The following is a 23723-nucleotide window of genomic DNA, read 5'->3' as shown; positions in this document are numbered from 1 at the left end:
ACTCATTCTCTCCATACTTATAGTCCTTTATTAATTTTGAATTTGCCCTATATGAAGACATATCCAGGACTGCTTCAGACTCCAAATGATTTAGTTATTCTCTTTCATACATGTGTTCAAGGTAGAAGCAGGTGAAGAAATGGCCTTATTCATTCACATCCAGTCTGTAACTGTTGTGTAATGCACCAAAACCATAAACCATATCCACAATCAGGCTCCACAGACCTTTCCATGGTTTCCCCAACTGCTTCATATCCCCTGGTTCAGCCCATTGTATCCTGTAAACCATATTTTATGAGTTTTTTAATACATGATTCATAATCGCTGTTCGCCAAATCAGCCTGGGAGTACCAGGAAACAGATGAAGAATAGTCGATCCACTCATATGCACATATATTTATTTATTTATTTATTTATTATACTTTGTTGCTGTCTCCTGCGTTAGTGAGATAGTGCAAGGAAACAGACGAAAAAATGGCCCAACCCACCCACATACACATGTATAAACATACACATCCACACACGCACATATACCTATACAGCTCAACGTATACATATATATACACACAGACATATACATATATACACATGTACAGGAGAGACTGGGTACAGAATGGAAATAAAAAGGTGAGAACAAAGGACGTAAGGGGAGTGGGGGAGGAATGGGATGTATTTAGGGAAGCAGTGATGGCTTGTCCAAAGGATGCTTGTGGCATGAGAAGCGTGGGAAGTGGGCAGATTAGGAAGGGTAGTGAGTGGTGGGATGAAGAAGTAAGATTATTAGTGAAAGAGAAGAGAGAGGCATTTGGACGATTTTTGCAGGGAAATAATGCAAATGACTGGGAGATGTACAAAAGAAAGAGGCAGAAGGTCAAGAGAAAGGTGCAAGAGGCAAAAAAGAGGGCAAATGAGAGTTGGGATGAGAGAGTATCATTAAATTTTAGGGAGAATAAAAAGATGTTTGGTAAAGTGTGTGAAAGAAGAAAGCTGAGAGTAAATGTGAATAAGAGCAAGGTTATTAGGTACAGTAGGGTTGAGGGACAAGTCAATTGGGAGGTAAGTTTGAATAGAGAAAAGCTGGAGGAAGTGAAGTGTTTTAGATATCTGGGAGTGGATTTGGCAGCGGATGGAACCATGGAAGCGGAAGTGAATCATAGGGTGGGGGAGGTGGCGAAAGTTTTGGGATTGTTGAAAAATGTGTGGAAGTTGAGAATGTTATCTTGGAAAGCAAAAATGGGTATGTTTGAAGGAATAGTGGTTCCAACAATGTTATATGGTTGCGAGGCCTGGGCTATAGATGAAGTTCTGTGGAGGAGGGTGGATGTGTTGGAAATGAGATGTTTGAGGACAATATGTGGTGTGAGGTGGTTTGATCAAGTAAATATAATGTAAGGGAAAGAGAGAGATGTGGTAATAAAATGAGTGTGGTTGAGAGAGCAGAAGAGGGTGTTTTGAAATGGTTTGGTCACTTGGAGAGAATGAGTGAGGAAAGATTGACAGAGAGGATATATGTGTCAGAGGTGGAGGGAATGAGGAGAAGTGGGAGACCAAATTGGAGGTGGAAAGATGGAGTGAAAAAGATTTTAAGCGATCAGGGCCTGAACATACAGGAGGGTGAAAGGTGTGGAATAGAGTGATGCTCTGTACATGCCTTCACCCTCTCAATCAATACCCTCCCATATAATTTCTTAGGAATACTCAACAAACTTATACCTCTGTAATTTGAGCATTCACTTTTATCCCCTTTGCCTTTGTACAGTGGCACTATGCAAGCATTCTGCCAATCCTCAGGCACCTCACCATGAGTCATACATACCTTAAATAAACTTACCAACCAGTCAACAATACAGAATAACTTTACCAACTAGTCAACAATACAAAAAAACCTTACCAACCAGTTAACAATATAGTCTCCCTTTTTTAATAAATTCCACTGCAATTGTAAGGTTGAGTTGTCAGGAGTGAATACAGGTCTTCTTTGTGGATGGTAGTCAATGAAGATCAGGCGGCCTTTGTAGATTTATTACAAAAGAATATGTACGTACATCTGTAGTACTCTGGGCTATAGTCTTATGACACACTACGACACACTCTAGTGAACAGTGTGACGATGCTGGCCAGTGTGTCCCCTCAGGTCACACTGACAGGAGTTTTATGGGAGTCCGTCAACACCCATTCAACAACGTGTTCAAATAACAGATCAGATCTTACGTGTTCAAACATCCTGAGTAACAGTAGCCCGTGGGAACATGCATCTAACTCTACGTAACTTACAGTAAAATGATAATAACAAATAGTTAATGAAAAATTAATGGTAGTAGGAGACCAAATTGGAGGTGGAAAGATGGAGTGAAAAAGATTTTGTGTGATCGGGGCCTGAACATGCAGGAGGGTGAAAGGAGGGCAAGGAAAAGAGTGAATTGGAGCGATGTGGTATACCGGGGTTGACGTGCTGTCAGTGGATTGAATCAAGGCATGGAAAGCTGTGTAGGTATGTATATTTGCGTGTGTGGACGTATGTATATACATGTGTATGGGGTGGGTTGGGCCATTTCTTTCGTCTGTTTCCTTGCGCTACCTCGCAAACGCGGGAGACAGCGACAAAGTATAATAAATAATATAAAAAAAAGTTTGTTGAGTATTCCTGGTAAATTATATGGGAGGGTATTGATTGAGAGGGTGAAGGCATGTACAGAGCATCAGATTGGGGAAGAACAGTGTGGTTTCAGAAGTGGTAGAGGATGTGTGGATCAGGTGTTTGCTTTGAAGAATGTATGTGAGAAATACTTAGAAAAGCAAATGGATTTGTATGTAGCATTTATGGATCTGGAGAAGGCATATGATAGAGTTGATAGAGATGCTCTGTGGAAGGTATTAAGAATATATGGTGTGGGAGGAAAGTTGTTAGAAGCAGTGAAAAGTTTTTATCAAGGATGTAAGGCATGTGTACGTGTAGGAAGAGAGGAAAGTGATTGGTTCTCAGCGAATGTAGGTTTGCGGCACGGGTGTGTGATGTCTCCATGGTTGTTTAATTTGTTTATGGATGGGGTTGTTAGGGAGGTAAATGCAAGAGTTTTGGAAAGAGGGGCAAGTATGAAGTCTGTTGGGGATGAGAGAGCTTGGGAAGTGAGTCAGTTGTTGTTCGCTGATGATACAGCGCTGGTGGCTGATTCATGTGAGAAACTGCAGAAGCTGGTGACTGAGTTTGGTAAAGTGTGTGGAAGAAGAAAGTTAAGAGTAAATGTGAATAAGAGCAAGGTTATTAGGTACAGTAGGGTTGAGGGTCAAGTCAATTGGGAGGTGAGTTTGAATGGAGAAAAACTGGAGGAAGTGAAGTGTTTTAGATATCTGGGAGTGGATCTGGCAGCGGATGGAACCATGGAAGCGGAAGTGGATCATAGGGTGGGGGAGGGGGCGAAAATTCTGGGGGCCTTGAAGAATGTGTGGAAGTCGAGAACATTATCTCGGAAAGCAAAAATGGGTATGTTTGAAGGAATAGTGGTTCCAACAGTGTTGTATGGTTGCGAGGCGTGGGCTATGGATAGAGTTGTGCGCAGGAGGATGGATGTGCTGGAAATGAGATGTTTGAGGACAATGTGTGGTGTGAGGTGGTTTGATCAAGTGAGTAACGTAAGGGTAAGAGAGATGTGTGGAAATAAAAAGAGCGTGGTTGAGAGAGCAGAAGAGGGTGTTTTGAAGTGGTTTGGGCACATGGAGAGAATGGGTGAGGAAAGATTGACCAAGAGGATATATGTGTCGGAGGTGGAGGGAACGAGGAGAAGAGGGAGACCAAATTGGAGGTGGAAAGATGGAGTGAAAAAGATTTTGTGTGATCGGGGCCTGAACATGCAGGAGGGTGAAAGGAGGGCAAGGAATAGAGTGAATTGGAGCGATGTGGTATACCGGGGTTGACGTGCTGTCAGTGGGTTGAATCAAGGCATGTGAAGCGTCTGGGGTAAACCATGGAAAGCTGTGTAGGTATGTATATTTGCGTGTGTGGACGTGTGTATATGCGTGTGTATGGGGGGGGGTTGGGCCATTTCTTTCGTCTGTTTCCTTGCGCTACCTCACAAACGCGGGAGACAGCGACAAAGTATAAAAAAAAAAAAAAATGCCTGAGTCTTACACAATACCATCCAAACCCGCTACCTTGCCAGCTTTCATCTTCCGCAAAGCTTTTACTTCCTCTTCTCTGTTTCCCAAATCATTCTCCTTAACTCTCTCACTTTGCACACCACCTCGACCAAAACACCCTATATCTGCCACTCTATCATCAAACACATTCAACAAACCTTCAAAATACTCACTCCATCTCCTTCTCACATCACCACTGCTTGTTATCAGCTCCCCATTAGCCCCCTTCACTGATGTTCCCATTTGTTCCCTTGTCTTATGCACTTTATTTACCTCCTTCCACAACATCTTTTTATTTATTCATTTATTATACTTTGTTGCTGTCTCCCACGTTAGTGAGGTAGTGCAAGGAAACAGATGATAGAATGGCCCAATACACCCACATACACATGTATATACATACACATCCACACACGCACGTATACATACCTATACATCTCAACGTATACATATATATACACACACAGACAAATACATATATACACATGTACATAATTGTATGTACTGTCTGCCTTTATTCATTCCCATCGCCACCACACCACACATGAAATAACAACCCCCTCCTCCCCACATGTGTGTAAGGTAGTGCTCGGCAAAGACAAGAAAGGCCACATTTGTTCACACTCAGTCCCTAGCTGTCATGTTTAATGCACCGAAGCCACAGCTCCCTTTCCACATCCAGGCCCCACAGGACTTTCCATGGTTTACCCCAGACGCTTCACATGCCCTGGTTCAATTCATTGACAGCAGGTCGACCCCGGTATACCACATCGTTCCAATTCTCTATATTCCTTGCATGCCTTTCACCATCCTGTATGTTCAGGACCCGATCACTCAAAATCTTTTTCACTCCATCTTTCCACCTCCAGTTTGGTCTTTCCCACTTCTCGTTCCCTCCACTTCTGACACGCATATCCTCTTGGTCAATCTTTCCTCACTCATTCTCTCCATGTGCCCAAACCATTTCAAAACACCCTCTTCTGCTCTCTCAACCACACTCTTTGTATTACCACACATCTCTCTTACCTTATTATTACTTACTCGATCAAATGACCTCACACCACATATTGTCCTCAAACATCTCATTTCCAGCACATCCACCCTCTTGCGCACAACTCTATCCATAGCCCACACCTCGCAACCATACAACATTGTTGGAACCACTATTCCTCCAAACATACCCATTTTTGCTTTCCAAGATAATGTTCTCGACTTCCACACATTCTTCAAGGCTCTCAGAATTTTCGCGCCCTGCCCCACCCTATGATTCACTTCCATGGTTCCATCCGCTGCCAAATCCACTCCCAGATATCTAAAACACTTCACTTCCTCCAGTTTTTCTCCATTCAAACTTACCTCCCAGTTGACTTGACTTTCAACCCTACTGTACCTAATAACCTTGCTCTTATTCATATTTACTCTCAACTTTCTTCTTTCACACACTTTACCAAACTCAGTCACCAGCTTCTGCAGTTTCTCACATGAATCGGCCACCAGCACTGTATCACCAGCGAACAACAACTGACTCACTTCCCAAGCTCTCTCATCCTCAACAGACTGCATACTTGCCCCTCTTTCCAAAACTCTTGCATTCACCTCCTTAACAACCCCATCCATAAACAAATTAAACAAACATGGAGACATCACACACCCCTGCCGCAAACCTACATTCGCTGAGAACCAATCACTTTCCTCTCTTCCTACACGTACACATGCCTTACATCTTCGATAAAAACTTTTCACTGCTTCTAACAACTTGCCTCCCACACCATATATTCTTAATACCTTCCACAGAGCATCTCCATCAACTCCTATCATATGCCTTCTCCAGATCCATAAATGCTACATACAAATCCATTTGCTTTTCTAAGTATTTCTCACATACATTCTTCAAAGCAAACACCTGATCCACATATCCTCTACCACTTCTGAAACCACACTGCTCTTCCCCAATCTGATGCTCTGTACATGCCTTCACCCTCTCAATCAATACCCTCCCATATAATTTCCCAGGAATACTCAACAAACTTATACCTCTGTAATTTGAGCACTCACCTTTGTCCCCTTTGCCTTTGTACAATGGCACTATGCAAGCATTCCGCCAATTCTCAGGCACCTCACCATGAATCATACATACATTAAATAATCTTACCAACCAGTCAACAATACAGTCACCCCCTTTTTTTAATAAATTCCACTGCAGTGCCATCCAAACCCGCTGCCTTGCCGGCTTTCATCTTCCGCAAAGCTTTTACTATATATATATATATCCCCTGGGGATAGGGGAGAAAGAATACTTCCCACGTATTCCCTGCGTGTCGTAGAAGGCGACTAAAAGGGGAGGGAGCAGGGGGCTGGAAATCCTCCCCTCTCATTTTTTTTTAATTTTCGAAAAGAAGGAACAGAGAAGGGGCCCAGGTGAGGATATCCCCTCAAAGGCCCAGTTCTCTGTTCTTAATGCCACCTCTCTAATGCGGGAAATGGCGAATAGTTTGAAAGAAAGATATTTATTATTATTATTATTTTGCTTTGTCGCTGTCTCCCGCGTTTGCGAGGTGGTGCAAGGAAAGAGACGAAAGAAATGGCCCAACCCACCCCCATACACATGTATATACATACACACACGTCCACACACGCAAATACACATACCTATACATCTCAATGTACACATATATATATATATATACACAGACACATACATATATACCCATGCACACAATTCACACTGTCTGCCTTTATTCATTCCCATCGCCACCTCGCCACACATGGAATACCATCCCCCTCCCCCCTCATGTGTGCGGGGTAGCGCTAGGAAAAGACAACAAAGGCCTCATTCGTTCACACTCAGTCTCTAGCTGTCATGCAATAATGCCCGAAACCACAGCTCCCTTTCCACATCCAGGCCCCACACAGCTTTCCATGGTTTACCCCAGACGCTTCACATGCCCTGATTCAATCCACTAACAGCACGTCAACCCCGGTATACCACATCGATCCAATTCACTCTATTCCTTGCCCGCCTTTCACCCTCCTGCATGTTCAGGCCCCGATCACTCAAAATCTTTTTCACTCCATCTTTCCACCTCCAGTTTGGTCTCCCACTTCTCCTCGTTCCCTCCACCTCCGACACATATATCCTCTTGGTCAGTCTTTCCTCACTCATTCTCTCCATGTGCCCAAACCATTTCAAAACACCCTCTTCTGCTCTCTCAACCACGCTCTTTTTATTTCCACACATCTCTCTTACCCTTACATTACTTACTCGATCAAACCACCTCACACCACACACTGTCCTCAAACATCTCATTTCCAGCACATCCACCCTCCTTCGCACAACTCTATCCATAGCCCATGCCTCGCAACCATACAACATTGTTGGAACCACTATTCCTTCAAACATACCCATTTTTGCTTTCCAAGATAATGTACTCGACTTCCACACATTCTTCAAGGCTCCCAGAATTTTCGCCCCCTCCCCCACCCTATGATTCACTTCCACTTGCATGGCTCCATCCGCTGCCAGATCCACTCCCAGATATCTAAAACACTTTACTTCCTCCAGTTTTTCTCCATTCAAACTTACCTCCCAATTGACTTGACCCTCCATCCTACTGTACCTAATAACCTTGCTCTTATTCACATTTACTCTTAACTTTCTTCTTTCACACACTTTACCAAACTCAGTCACCAGCTTCTGCAGTTTCTCGCATGAATCAGTCACCAGCGCTGTATCATCAGCGAACAACAACCGACTCACTTCCCAAGCTCTCTCATCCACAACAGACTTCATACTTGCCCCTCTTTCCAAAACTCTTGCATTCACTTCCCTAACAACCCCATCCATAAACAAATTAAAGAACCATGGAGACATCACACACCCCTGCCGCAAACCTACATTCGCTGAGAACCAATCACTTTCCTCTCTTCCTACACGTACACATGCCTTACATCCTCGATAAAAACTTTTCATTGCTTCTAACAACTTGCCTCCCACACCATATATTCTTAATACCTTCCACAGAGCATCTCTATCAACTCTATCATATGCCTTCTCCAGATCCATAAATGCTACTTACAAATCCATTTGCTTTTCTAAGTATTTCTCACATACATTCTTCAAAGCAAACACCTGATCCACACATCCTCTACCACTTCTGAAACCACACTGCTCTTCCCCAATCTGATGCTCTGTACATGCCTTCACCCTCTCAATCAATACCCTCCCATATAATTTACCAGGAATACTCAACAAACTCATATATATATATATATTATTTTTTTTTTTCATTTTGCTTTGTCACTGTCTCCCGCATTAGCGAGGTAGCGCAAGAAAACAGACGAAAGAATGGCCCAACCCACCCACATACACATGTATATGCATACACATCCACACACACAAATATACATACCTGTACATCTCAGCGTATACATATATATACACACACAGACATATACATATATACACATATACATAATTCATACTGTCTGCCTTTATTCATTCCCATCACCACCCCACCACACATGAAATAACAACCCCCTCCCTCCTCATGTGGGCGAGGTAGCGCTAGGAAAAGACAACAAAGGCCACATTCGTTCACACTCAGTCTCTAGCTGTCATATAGATACGATTCTAATATAAAGTACATCATAAATAACTTGGAGTGAAAATGGAAATGATGAATGTAAGTTGTGTGAGGGTATGAAAGGAGGAGTGGTATAAAGAATGAACTAAAAATTATCAGGGAAGATGGAAAGGATATGCAACTGTGCTATTACCGAGAGTATGGGAGGGTGTTTCAAAGCATGAATGGAATGGATCGAGAATATTGTGCATGAAAGGAATGACTAGCAATGTGAAGTATGCATTAGTATGTGTATATGTGCCTGTGAATATAAAGACTGTGTGAGGTAAGGATGAAATGAGGCATATCTGGAAATTTTGAATGACAATGGGTTTGAAAGGAAGAGAAAGGTGGTTGTAATGGGTAACATGAATGCGAAGGTGGGATGTAATAATATTGTGAGGTAGTTGATAAATGGGGAGTGCCTGAAGTGAATCAGAGCAAAAGTTATCTTGTGGATGTCTGTGCTGAGAGGGGTTTATTCCATGCAAACACATTTTTTTAGCACAAGATGATCCTCAGATATACATGGATAAGAAATGATTGAAAAGAAGAACAAAAGGATGTGATTGATTATGTGGCAGTGACTGAAAGTTTGTGCTGGATGTTAAAGACATGAGGGGATTGTTTGGATATTGTGACCATTTTGCAGTTCTTGAGGTAAGGATGGAAGTAGTGGAAGTATGGTGTAAGAAAGAATGGAGAGATAAAAGTGTTGGCAATTGAGGAGATGAATCCAAAACAATGCAAGGAGGCTTTTGAAGTTTAGATGAACATGCAGTAAATGTAGAGATGCAGTCATATGTGAATGAGGTGTTACTATGTTTAGAGAAAGACTGTTAAAAGGTGTTAAAATAGTTGTTGGATAAAAGGTTATAAGATATAAGAATAAAAGGGTAAATGCATGGTGGACAGATGAGATTAGAAATGCTGTGGATGAGAAGAAAAAGGCATATGGTAGACTATTTTAAAGGAATGCACTAGTGGGAGCTCAGTAAAGGAGGATGGAAGATATACAATGTGGAAACAAAGTTAAGAAGCTGATAGAGGAATTCAAAGAAAGTAGATAAAGATTTTGAAAGAAAGTTGAGTGAAAAGCTTAAGGAATATAAGAAATTGCACTGGAAGGTGGTGTAAGAGGAAAAAAGTGGATGTAAGAATGATGTAAATTTGAGAAATAAGGAAGGGGAGCTGCTGAATCAAAAGAAGGAAGTAAAAGAAAGATTTTTTTTATACTTGATCACCAGCCATATCCTGCATTAGTGAGGTAGTACCAGGAATAGTCAAAGATAGGCCACATTTGCCTACATCCATTCTCTAGCTGTCATGTGTAATCCACCAAACCTCAGCTCCCTATCACAACCAGGCCCTACAGACCTATCCATGGTTTACCCTGGCAGCTTCATACACTCATGTTCAGTCCTTAGACCACATTGACCTCTGTATACCACACTGTTCCAATTCATATATATATTTTTTTTTTTTTTTTTTTTTTTTTATACTTTGTCGCTGTCTCCCGCGTTTGCGAGGTAGCGCAAGGAAACAGACGAAAGAAATGCCCCCCCCCCCATACACATGTACATACACACGTCCACACACGCAAATATACATACCTACACAGCTTTCCATGGTTTACTTCAGACGCTTCACATGCCTTGATTCAATCCACTGACAGCACGTCAACCCCTGTATACCACATCGACTCCAATTCACTCTATTCTTGCCCTCCTTTCACCCTCCTGCATGTTCAGGCCCCGATCACACAAAATCTTTTTCACTCCATCTTTCCACCTCCAATTTGGTCTCCCTCTTCTCCTCGTTCCCTCCACCTCCGACACATATATCCTCTTGGTCAATCTCTCCTCACTCATTCTCTCCATGTGCCCAAACCATTTCAAAACACCCTCTTCTGCTCTCTCAACCACGCTCTTTTTATTTCCACACATCTCTCTTACCCTTACGTTACTTACTCGATCAAACCACCTCACACCACACATTGTCCTCAAACATCTCATTTCCAGCACATCCATCCTCCTGCGCACATCTCTATCCATAGCCCACGCCTCGCAACCATACAACATTGTTGGAACCACTATTCCTTCAAACATACCCATTTTTGCTTTCCGAGATAATGTTCTCGACTTCCACACATTCTTCAAGGCTCCCAGAATTTTCGCCCCCTCCCCCACCCTATGATCCACTTCCGCTTCCATGTTTCCATCCGCTGCTAGATCCACTCCCAGATATCTAAAACACTTCACTTCCTCCAGTTTTTCTCCATTCAAACTCACCTCCCAATTGACTTGACCCTCAACCCTACTGTACCTAATAACCTTGCTCTTATTCACATTTACCCTTAACTTTCTTCTTTCACACACTTTACCAAACTCAGTCACCAGCTTCTGCAGTTTCTCACATGAATCAGCCACCAGTGCTGTATCATCAGCGAACAACAACTGACTCACTTCCCAAGCTCTCTCATCCCCAACAGACTTCATACTTGCCCCTCTTTCCAAAACTCTTGCATTCACCTCCCTAACAACCCCATCCATAAACAAATTAAACAACCATGGAGACATCACACACCCCTGCCGCAAACCTACATTCACTGAGAACCAATCACTTTCCTCTCTTCCTACACGTACACATGCCTTACATCCTCGATAAAAACTTTTCACTGCATCTAACAACTTGCCTCCCACACCATATATTCCTAATACCTTCCACAGAGCATCTCTATCAACTCTATCATATGCCTTCTCCAGATCCATAAATGCTACATACAAATCCATTTGCTTTTCTAAGTATTTCTCATACATTTTTCAAAGCAAACACCTGATCCACACATCCTCTACCACTTCTGAAACCACACTGCTCTTTCCCAATCTGATGCTCTGTACATGCCTTTACCCTCTCAATCAATATCCTCCCATATAATTTACCAGGAATACTCAACAAACTTATACCTCTGTAATTTGAGCACTCACTCTTATCCCCTTTGCCTTTGTACAATGGCACTATTCACGCATTCCACCAATCCTCAGGCACCTCACCATGAGTCATACATACATTAAATAACCTTACCAACCAGTCAACAATACAGTCACCACCTTTTTTAATAACTTCCACTGCAGTACCATCCAAACCTGCTGCCTTGCCGGCTTTCATCTTCCGCAAAGCTTTTACTACCTCTTATCTGTTTACCAAATCATTTTCCGTAACCCTCTCACTTTGCACACCACCTCGACCAAAACGCCCTATATCTGCCACTCTATCATCAAACACATTCAACAAACCTTCAAAATACTCACTCCATCTCCTTCTCACATCACCACTACTTGTTATCACCTCCCCATTTGCGCCCTTCAATGAAGTTCCCATTTGCTCCCTTGTCTTATGCACTTTATTTACCTCCTTCCAGAACATCTTTTTATTCTCCCTAAAATTTAATGATACTCTCTCACCCCAACTCTCATTTGCCCTTTTTTTCACCTCTTGCACCTTTCTCTTGACCTCCTATCTCTTTCTTTTATACATACATAAATATATATATATATATATATATATATATATATATATATATATATATATATATATATATATATATATATATATATATATATATTTATATATATTTTTTTTTGTCGCTGTCTCCCGCGTTTGTGAGGTAGCGCAAGGAAACAGACGAAAGAAATGGCCCAACCCACCCCCATACACATGTATATACATACGTCCACACACGCAAATATACATACCTACACAGCTTTCCAAGGTTTACCCCAGACGCTTCACATGCCCCGATTCAATCCACTGACAGCACGTCAACCCCGGTATACCACATCGCTCCAAATCACTCTATTCCTTGCCCTCCTTTCACCCTCCTGCATGTTCAGGCCCCGATCACACAAAATCTTTTTCACTCCATCTTTCCACCTCCAATTTGGTCTCCCTCTTCTCGTTCCCTCCACCTCCGACACATATATCCTCTTGGTCAATCTTTCCTCACTCATTCTCTCCATGTGCCCAAACCATTTCAAAACACCCTCTTCTGCTCTCTCAACCACGCTCTTTTTATTTCCACACATCTCTCTTACCCTTACGTTACTTACTCGATCAAACCACCTCACACCACACATTGTCCTCAAACATCTCATTTCCAGCACATCCATCCTCCTGCGCACAACTCTATCCATAGCCCACGCCTCACAACCATACAACATTGTTGGAACCACTATTCCTTCAAACATACCCATTTTTGCTTTCCGAGATAATGTTCTCGACTTCCACACATTCTTCAAGGCTCCCAGAATTTTCGCCCCCTCCCCCACCCTATGATCCACTTCCGCTTCCATGGTTCCATCCGCTGCCAGATCCACTCCCAGATATCTAAAACACTTCACTTCCTCCAGTTTTTCTCCATTCAAACTCACCTCCCAATTGACTTGACCCTCAACCCTACTGTACCTAATAACCTTGCTCTTATTCACATTTACTCTTAACTTTCTTCTTTCACACACTTTACCAAACTCAGTCACCAGCTTCTGCAGTTTCTCACATGAATCAGCCACCAGCGCTGTATCATCAGCGAACAACAACTGACTCACTTCCCAAGCTCTCTCATCCCCAACAGACTTCATACTTGCCCCTCTTTCCAAAACTCTTGCATTCACCTCCCTAACAACCCCATCCATAAACAAATTAAACAACCATGGAGACATCACACACCCCTGCCGCAAACCTACATTCACTGAGAACCAATCACTTTCCTCTCTTCCTACATGTACACATGCCTTACATCCTCGATAAAAACTTTTCACTGCTTCTAACAACTTTCCTCCCACACCATATATTCTTAATACCTTCCACACATATATATATATATATATATATATATATATATATATATATATATATATATATATATATATATATATATAGATTCCACACATATATATATATATATATATATATATATATATATATATATATATATAGAGATGCTCTGTGGAAGGTATTAAGAATATATGGTGTGGGAGGAAAGTTGTTAGAAGCAGTGAAAAGTTTTTATCGAGGATGTAAGGCATGTGTACGTGTAGGAAGAGAGGAAAGTGATTGGTTCTCAGTGAATGTAGGTTTGCGGCAGGGGTGTGTGATGTCTCCATGGTTGTTTAATTTGTTTATGGATGGGGTTGTTAGGGAGGTAAATGCAAGAGTTTTGGAAAGAGGGGCAAGTATGAAGTCTGTTGGGGATGAGAGAGCTTGGGAAGTGAGTCAGTTGTTGTTCGCTGATGACACAGCGCTGGTGGCTGATTCATGTGTGAAACTGCAGAAGCTGGTGACTGAGTTTGGTAAAGTGTGTGGAAGAAGAAAGTTAAGAGTAAATGTGAATAAGAGCAAGGTTATTAGGTACAGTAGGGTTGAGGGTCAAGTCAATTGGGAGGTGAGTTTGAATGGAGAAAAACTGGAGGAAGTGAAGTGTTTTAGATATCTGGGAGTGGATCTGGCAGCGGATGGAACCATGGAAGCGGAAGTGGATCATAGGGTGGGGGAGGGGGCGAAAATTCTGGGAGCCTTGAAGAATGTGTGGAAGTCGAGAACATTATCTCGGAAAGCAAAAATGGGTATGTTTGAAGGAATAGTGGTTCCAACAATGTTGTATGGTTGCGAGGCGTGGGCTATGGATAGAGTTGTGCGCAGGAGGATGGATGTGCTGGAAATGAGATGTTTGAGGACAATGTGTGGTGTGAGGTGGTTTGATCAAGTAAGTAACGTAAGGGTAAGAGAGATGTGTGGAAATAAAAAGAGCGTGGTTGAGAGAGCAGAAGAGGGTGTTTTGAAATGGTTTGGGCACATGGAGAGAATGAGTGAGGAAAGATTGACCAAGAGGATATATGTGTCGGAGGTGGAGGGAACGAGGAGAAGAGGGAGACCAAATTGGAGGTGGAAAGATGGAGTGAAAAAGATTTTGTGTGATCGGGGCCTGAACATGCAGGAGGGTGAAAGGAGGGCAAGGAACAGAGTGAATTAGAGCGATGTGGTATACCGGGGTTGACGTGCTGTCAGTGGATTGAATCGGGGCATGTGAAGCGTCTGGGGTAAACCATGGAAAGCTGTGTAGGTATGTATATTTGCGTGTGTGGACATATGTATATACATGTGTATGGGGGGGGGGGGTTGGGCCATTTCTTTCATCTGTTTCCTTGCGCTACCTCGCAAACGCGGGAGACAGCGACAAAGTATAAAAAAAAAAAAATATATATATATATATATATATATATATATATATATATATATATATATATATATATATATATATATATACTTTTTTTTTTTTCAAACTATTCGCCATTTCCCGCGTCAGTGAGGTAGCATTAAGAACAGAGGACTGGGCTATTGAGGGAATATCCTCACCTGGCCCCCTTCTCTGTTCCTTCTTTTGGGAAATTAAAAAAATTGAGAGGGGAGGATTTCCAGCCCCCCGCTCCCTCCCCTTTTAGTCGCCTTCTACGACACGCATGGAATACGTGGGAAGTATTCTTTCTCCCCCATCCCCAGGGATATCCTCTCACAAGGTCGTACCGTCCTGGTCAGTGGATCAGGTACATATACCTTTAGTGAAGAATGATTCATCGTCATTGCCTTACGTGTATAACTTTATGTATTTTGTTCTCCATATGAAGATTTCATTGAATAATAAACAGCTATATATATATATATATATATAGCTGTTTATTATTCAATGAAATCTTCATATGGAGAACAAAATACATAAAGTTATACACGTAAGGCAATGACGATGAATCATTCTTCACTAAAGGTATATGTACCTGATCCACTGACCAGGACGGTACGACCTTGTGAGAGGATATCCCTGGGGATGGGGGAGAAAGAATACTTCCCACGTATTCCATGCGTGTCGTAGAAGGCGACTAAAAGGGGAGGGAGCGGGGGGCTGGAAATCCTCCCCTCTCATATATATATATATATATATATATATATATATATATATATATATATATATATATTTCCCTGGGGATAGGGGAGAAAGAATACTTCCCACGTATTCCCTGCGTGTCGTAGAAGGCGACTAAAAGGGAAGGGAGCGTGGGGCTGGAAATCCTCCCCTCTCGTTTTTTTTTTTTTTAATTTTCCAAAAGAAGGAACAGAGAAGAGGGCCAGGTGAGGATATTCCCTCAAAGGCCCAGTCCTCTGTTCTTAACGCTACCTCGCTATCGCGGGAAATGGCGAATAGTATGAAAAAAAAAAATATATATATATATATATATATATATATATATATATATATATATATATATATATATATATATATATATATATATATATATATAAATATAATATATATATATATACATACATATATATTCTTTCTTTCAAACTATTCACCATTTCCTGCATTAGCGAGGTAGCGTCAAGAGCAGAGGACTGGGCCCCGAGGGAACATCCTCACCTGGCCCCTTTCTCTGTTCCTTCTTGGTGAGGAAAAAAAAAAAAAAAAGAGGGGAGGATTTCCAGTCCCCCACTCCCTCCCCTTTTAGTCACCCTCTATGACACATATTCCCTATAAACGCCTACACTTGCACATATACAAAAAAAATCATATCAACATATATACGCATGTACATATTCATACTTGCTTGTCTTCATCCATCCTGTCACTGCTTCATCCCACAGGAAAAAGTATTGGTACCCCCTACTTCAGCGAGGTAGTGCCAGGAAAAAGACAAAAAAGGCCACATTCGTTCACACCCAATCTCTAGCTGTCGTGTGTAATGTATTGAAACCACAGCTCCCTATCCACATCCAGGCTCATGGTTTATCCCAGACATTTCACATGCCCTGACTCATTCCATTGACAGCATTTTGACCCCAGTATACCACATCGTTCCAATTCACTCTATTCCTTGCATGCCTCTCACCCTCCTGTATGTTCAGGCCCCAGTTGTTCAAAATCTTTTTCCCTCCATCCTTCCACCTCCAAGTTGGTCTCCCACTTCTTGTTCCCTCCACCTTGGACACACATATCCTTTGTCAATCTTTCCTCACTCATTCTCTCTATATGACCAAATCAGTTCAACACACTCTCTTCTCTCCAAGTAGTTTTAGCTTTGTTATACTTGCTTTTAACTCCACATTGTCTTTTGTAAAAAGCCATTGTGTGTATACTTGCAATTTTTAAGCCCCATGCCTCATAGATGATTTTGTTAAGTTCCTCAACGGCCCTCTCAGCAAGCACATGACGACTCTTATTTCATTAGATTCCAAGAGTATTATTTACCTACCTTTTCAACTCTTTAACTCTTATGCCTCAACTTGAAAATGAACCACAGTACATCATTATGGAAAGTTTAATATTTAAGAGTGTAGTTAGAAGTATTTAAATTGTGATGAATTTTTCTTTTGCAGAGGATAAGCACAGCCAGTGGAGATGGAAAACATTATTGCTACCCACACTTTACATGTGCTGTGGACACTGAAAACATCCGTCGAGTGTTTAATGACTGCAGGGACATAATACAAAGGATGCATCTCAGACAATATGAACTTTTGTGATGGCCAGTAGGTGTGGGTACTGTGGGCGGCAACAGTATCGCTCCATGTGAGCAAACGAGGCAGGCAGGTTGGGTTGAGTGGGGTGGGGGATCTGTGAGAGCAGAGTAACCCTCCCCATCTAGTCTCCTCAGAGGAGGGTCCTCAGTTCTCAGCCTCCACCAGGCCACTACAGCCTTATCTGCACCTCATTTGTGGCACAACATCAACTATCCCAACACCGTCCCCCCCCCCCCCCCCCCCCCCCCCAAGTCCCCTTTGTCCTCACTTTATTTTGCAATACAATTTTATTATTTTTAAGAAATAACGCTACATTGTAACTGTACGCACAGGTTAATGGTATTCCTTTGTCTGAAAGAAAAAAAATTTAATTTTCTATATTCTTTGACTAAAACTTATATCTTAACTACACTCATAACATAATATGTTGTGATTAATAAAGAAAGCTCAAAATCCTTGCCACTTCTTAACCAGGGAGTACTGACTGCTTCACAGTACTCCATGGTGAAACTCCTCATTCTACTAACTCTTCATTCTTTCTTCATATAATTGTTACCTCTTAAGGGGAAATTTGAATAATGTTTCCAGGTTATTTAGCATCTTCCTTCAAGTATTAGTGGGATACCTTATGAGGACGTGGACAAAATTGTTTCAAGTGTAGACTACTTAGATTGTGATGTATCCTCGTCAAGCAGCGTACCCTACCCCATTCAGATGAACTTTCTTCTCCAACTCATTGCCACATTTGAACTTCTTGGTCTAGCCCCATTGACCAAAAGCTTATACCGTGGGCAACCCTTCCCGAGGTCCACTTGGCTTTTCCATGTGTACCCTACTTCCTGATCCCAATAACTGCCCTAAATCTTCAAAGTTAGAGTATTGTCAGTTGATTGTGTGCAAAATTAAAAATATCTTAATTTAGAAGTATTGTTTCACAAAAAACTGTCTCATGCTTTTGATGTCCATATTTTTTGCTAATTTTATAAATATATATAATAATAATATGATTATATATATATATATATATATATATATATATATATATATATATATATATATATATATATATATATTATATATATAATATATATAATATATATATATATATATATATATATATATATATATATATATATATTGTGGTGGTATGCGAGCCTATATTTATGTCAAAGGGTACAGAATCAGTTTAACCCTTTGCCCTATCAGTTTGTTGTAGACTTGGTGAATTGATGAGTTTTATCTATTTATTTTACCTCTCATCACCAGAGATCTGCTTTCATGAATCTTGTTTTGTGGAGGAAATCTCAGTTAGATTGAATTTATTTTGTACTTTTTTAATTTATTAAGTAATAAGTGCAACTAAGTAGACTGGTGACATTTATTTGTGTAGTCATGATTGTGTTAAAACCCACCAAATTGTGCTATGATAACTGAGTTATGGATCAGTTCTGCAACCAAATAAGTTTTCCCAAGCTTTACCATTTTCACTACTGAGTAGTTTTTAACTTGTTTTAATTGCTGGCACCTCTCACTTCCCAAGAGAAACTTAGTTGTGCCCCTTTTTTCCTGAGTTTGTCCGAGTTACTTTTTTCTACTTGAAAATGCTGCAGTGCCACATTAATTTTGTCTGCCTTATATTGGCTGGCAAGAAGGCGAGAGGTGCTGGCACATCGGAGGGTGTAGATAACACCCCCCTTCTTGTGGGTGATAGTGTGAGCTTTCACAGTAGTTAGGCACCATATAAACTATGTTGGGTTTACACTGGAACCTTTTACTGTAGTTGAGCTCAGACTGTCATTCATAGTTTGCACACTGTATAAACCAGCTGTGCATTGTCAAAGATCAGTAAAGGTTGCTGTCTTTACTGTTCTGAATGTAGGAGTTTTTAACAGAATATGGAACAATGTACATCTTTGAATGTTGATAAGTGATTTTTTTTTATTGAGGATGTATGAACAACTGCGGGGAAAAAAAGTTTACATGAAAAAGTGCCAATACTGTATCCTAGGCTGAGAGCATAGGTATAGTGGTGAGTTTAACACACCAATTGTGTGAGTTTGGCCAAAGGAGTTGGACGGCACCGGGTGGTGGTGTTGTCACAGGGTTGGTGCCGTGAGTCACTGTGGTCAGTCTAGTTGGTGGCTGGGGGGGAGGGTGCCAAGGCCCCCCATGCTCCCTGGAGTCCATGGCCCCTCCCTTACTACTAGCCATCCCACAACATGATAGTCGTGGTAGTGCTGGACTGTGGTTGTCAGGCCTGTCTGGTTACTTACAGCCACACCAGAACTGTGTACCACGCTTTTTAGTTAGGTGGCTACCGCTGTGGTCCCTCTACTTTGCCTGTACAAATCCCTTGTTTAGTCTGCCCCCTGGGCATAACACCAGCTTGTGTTTTATGTTAGAGGCTTATGTAGTGTGCCTAGAACACCAGATTGGTTTAGCCATGCTTCAAACCCAATAGTCTCCAGGGAGCATATCTCCTACCCCATTTTTCCTTTGCCTTTTCCCTTGCTTCCCCTTCTCACCCTTCCCATTTACTGTCTTAATCCATACCACTCAATTCCCAATCTTCATCTTATTCCAGGGTGGCAAGTAGTGTATAGGCCTTCAAGGCCTCAAAGCTCCTGCTGCCAAACCTGTAGAGACCAAGCCCAAACTGGTAGCCAACTTGGATGGAAGGAAAATTCTCCCTAAAAGAATTTTCTTTCAGTCTGATCCCTTCTATTGTCACAATCCTCCCTGTGTAGTTATAACCTATAAAAAGTGTTACAGAAAATTAGACTACCTGATTTTATGTAATTGAATGTGTTCGGTTAATGTATACCAGCTCTGTGTATTGCTTTGTATTATGGCTAAAGTGTAGGCATACCTTAACAGTGAAGCAACAAGATCAGCTGCAGGAGTGGTGTGGGTGCGGGGTCAGTCATCCTGCCCTCACCTTCATGCTGACCATTGGCCTCATCATTATAACAGGCCAGTTTGGACGACTGCCCCCCCCCCTTTTTGGGTTAGATACCCATGTGGAGCTGCAAGGGCTAGGCCACACCCCGGGGGCTGCCCGTGGGCGGCCAACTTGTCTCGTCTCCCAGCGTTGGTGGCCCACTCACCCCCAGCTGCCCCTGCAGGTCGGCCTTCCCCTGCATCACCACATATGTTTGCCCCATCACACCCACACCATCACAACAAGTGGAAGCGGTTACTCGGATCCTGGGTTAACATTACTATCCTAGCACGTCAAATATATATTTCAGAAGTATATTTCAGATGAATTTATTCAAATGCTGCGTAATGGTCACTGTAAATTGTGTAATTGTGAATAAATTTACAATGTCTTATTTACAAGAAGTCTGTGTATTTTCATTTCCCTAGGTTTTATGATTTCACTCTACTTCGGAATTTATCCATTCATTTGGTCAAATTTTTGGATGCTTGAGGATGAGATACATAGATGTAAAGAACGGTATCCTGGATGCAACGACAGAGAGAATGGTGCTTTCAATTATTGATTTCTGATCATGCAGGATGCTTGTGAGGCATACATGAGATAGGATGAATTAGGGCAATATTGTTTACAAGAGGCAACATGCTGTCACTGGGTTGAAGCAAGGCATATTTTTAGGGCAAATAGTAAACAAATTTTGGAATATCACAATGTCCCAAAGCATCACAAAATGACTCGGAGAGATTAGGGTATGAATTGAGTGGATTTTGCAGAGAATGACTGTGTGTAAAATGGACAGTTAATCAGGTAAGAATCAAAAAGATGAAGAATGATGGAAGGGCATGAGGAACTTAGCATCTATGTTTCTATATCTCTGATTACCATTCCTTTTGGGAACTCCCTTAAAGGGGGTGGCTACAGCAAAAGTCTCCACAACTGCTGAACTCCAGTGCTGCCCCATACCATATAGTGTCTCAACCTGCTACTGACAAGGAGCAACTCTAAGCATTGTGTTTTCAGTCTCTTGCCCAATGTTCATACCAGCTATATTACAATCCCAACCACCTTCACCTATGGTGAGTTTTGACCCCTCAACACATTGGGAGGTAAGTTGCTAGAAGCAGTGAAAAGTTTTTATCGAGGATGTATGGCATGTGTAGGAGTAGGAAGAGAGGAAAGTGATTGGTTCCCAGTGAATGTTGGTTTGCAGCAAGGATGCGTGACGTCTCCATGATTGTTTAATTTGTTTATGGATGAGGTTGTTTGGGAGGTGAATACACGAGCTTTTGAGAGAGGGCCAAGCATGCAGTCTGTTGTAGGTGAGAGGGCTTAGGAAGTGAGTCAGTTATTTGCCGATGATCCAGCGCTGGTGGCTGATTCAGGTGAGAAACTGCAGAAGCTGGTGACTGAGTTTGGTAAAGTGTGGGAAAGAAGAAAGCTGAGATTAAGTGTGAATAAAAGCAAGGTTATTAGGTTCAGGAGGGTTGAGGGACAAGTAAATTGGGAGGTGAGTTTGAAGAAGGTGAGAGCGTTATCTCGGAGAGCAAAATTGGGCATGTTTGAAGGAATAGTGGTTCCAACAATGTTATATGGTTGTGAGGCATGGGCTATAGATAGGGTTGTGCAGAGGGTGGATGTGTTGGAATTGGGCTATAGATAGGGTTGTGCGGAGGAGAGTGGATGTGTTGGAATTGAGATGTTTGAGGACAAAATGTGGTGTGAGGTGGTTTGATTGAGTAAGTACTGAAAGGGTCAGAGAGATGTGTGGTAATAAAAAGAGTGTGGTTGAGAGAGGAGAAGGTGTATTGAAATGATTTGGTCACATGGAGAGAATGAGTGAGGAAAGATTGACAAAGAGGATATATGTGTCTGAGGTGGAGGGAATGAGGAGACGTGGACGATCAAATTGAAGGTGGAAGGATGGATGAAAAAGATTTTGAGCAACCGGGGCCTGAACATACAGGATGGTGAAAGGCGCACAAGGAATAGAGTGAATTGGAACGATGTATATTGGGGTCGACATGCTGTCAATGGATTGAACCAGGGCATGTGAAGCGTCTGGGGTAAACCATGGAAAGTTTTGTGGGGCCTGAATGTGGAAAGGGAGCTGTGGTTTCGGTGCATTACACATGACACTAGAGACTGTGAACAAATGTTGCCTTTTGTCCTTTCCTAGCGCTACCTGGTGGAGGTAGGAGGGATGCTATTTCATGTGTGGCGGGGTGGCGATAGGAATGAATTAAGGCAGCTATTATGAATTATATGCATGTGTATATATGTATATGTGTGTATGTATATATATGTATACGTTAAAATGTATAGGTATGTACATGTGCATGTGGACGAGTATGTATATACATGTGTATGTGGGTGGGTTGGGCCATTCTTTCGCCTGTTTCCTTGCTCTACCTCGCTAACACAGGAGACAGCGACAAAGTATAATAATAAGAATAAAAGGAAATACATAACATCACCCTCCTCAGAAAGAAATTAGTTATCTGGCAGGCTGACTCATAACTAGCAAGCATACAGGTCAATGCATCTACTACATTATCTTTCCCTCATACATGCTGGATACCCGTCATATAGTTGTAACAAACCTCCAATGGATTAACTGCTGGTTAGCATTCTTCATACTGTACTAAAAACACTAGGGGGTTTATTTATTTATTTTTATTTTGCTTTGTCGCTGTCTCCCACATTTGCGAGGTAGCACAAGGAAACAGACGAAAGAAATGGCCCAACCCACCCTCATACACATGTATATACATACACGTCCACACACGCAAATATACATACCTATACATCTCAATGTACACATATATATATACACACAGACATATACATATATACACATGTACATAATTCATACTGTCTGCCTTTATTTATTCCCATCGCCACCTCGCCACACATGGAATAACATCCCCCTCCCCCCTCATGTGTGCGAGGTAGTGCTAGGAAAAGACAACAAAGGCCCCATTCGTTCACACTCAGTCTCCAGCTGTCACGTAATAATGCCCGAAACCACAGCTCCCCCTCCACATCCAGGCCCCACAGAACTTTCCATGGTTTACCCCAGACGCTTCACATGCCCTGATTCAATCCATTGACAGCACGTCGACCCTGGTATACCACATCAATCCAATTCAATCTATTCCTTGCCCGCCTTTCACCCTCCTGCATGTTCAGGCCCCGATCACTCAAAATCTTTTTCACTCCATCTTTCCACCTCCAATTTGGTCTCCCACTTCTCCTCGTTCCCTCTACCTCCGACACGTATATCCTCTTGGTCAATCTTTCCTCACTCATTCTCTCCATGTGCCCAAACCATTTCAAAACACCCTCTTCTGCTCTCTCAACCACGCTCTTTTTATTTCCACACATCTCTCTTACCCTTACATTACTTACTCGATCAAACCACCTCACACCACATATTATCCTCAAACATCTCATTTCCA

The 23723-nt window shown here is 41.9% G+C and overlaps 1 protein-coding gene across 2 annotated transcripts in view; it reads left to right on the top strand.

Annotated features, from left to right (window-relative positions):
• Window positions 1-20670, top strand: part of Galphas (G protein alpha s subunit) — a 123505-nt gene extending 102835 nt beyond the window's left edge. The window contains exon 8 of one of the 2 annotated variants that reach the window (XM_071686222.1): window positions 17181-20670. In XM_071686222.1, coding sequence (XP_071542323.1) covers window positions 17181-17327 — 147 coding nt within the window. In that variant the 3' untranslated portion in view covers window positions 17328-20670. The remainder of the gene's footprint in view (window positions 1-17180) is intronic. The other variant, XM_071686223.1, reaches the window with a different exon arrangement.
• Window positions 20671-23723: the final 3053 nt, after the last annotated feature.

Source organism: Panulirus ornatus, chromosome 42 (assembly GCF_036320965.1).
Source record: "Panulirus ornatus isolate Po-2019 chromosome 42, ASM3632096v1, whole genome shotgun sequence".
In the NCBI taxonomy this organism is placed as follows: domain Eukaryota; kingdom Metazoa; phylum Arthropoda; class Malacostraca; order Decapoda; family Palinuridae; genus Panulirus; species Panulirus ornatus.
Note: the sequence above shows the minus strand (reverse complement) of the source record. Positions and strands in the feature narration are given on the sequence as shown.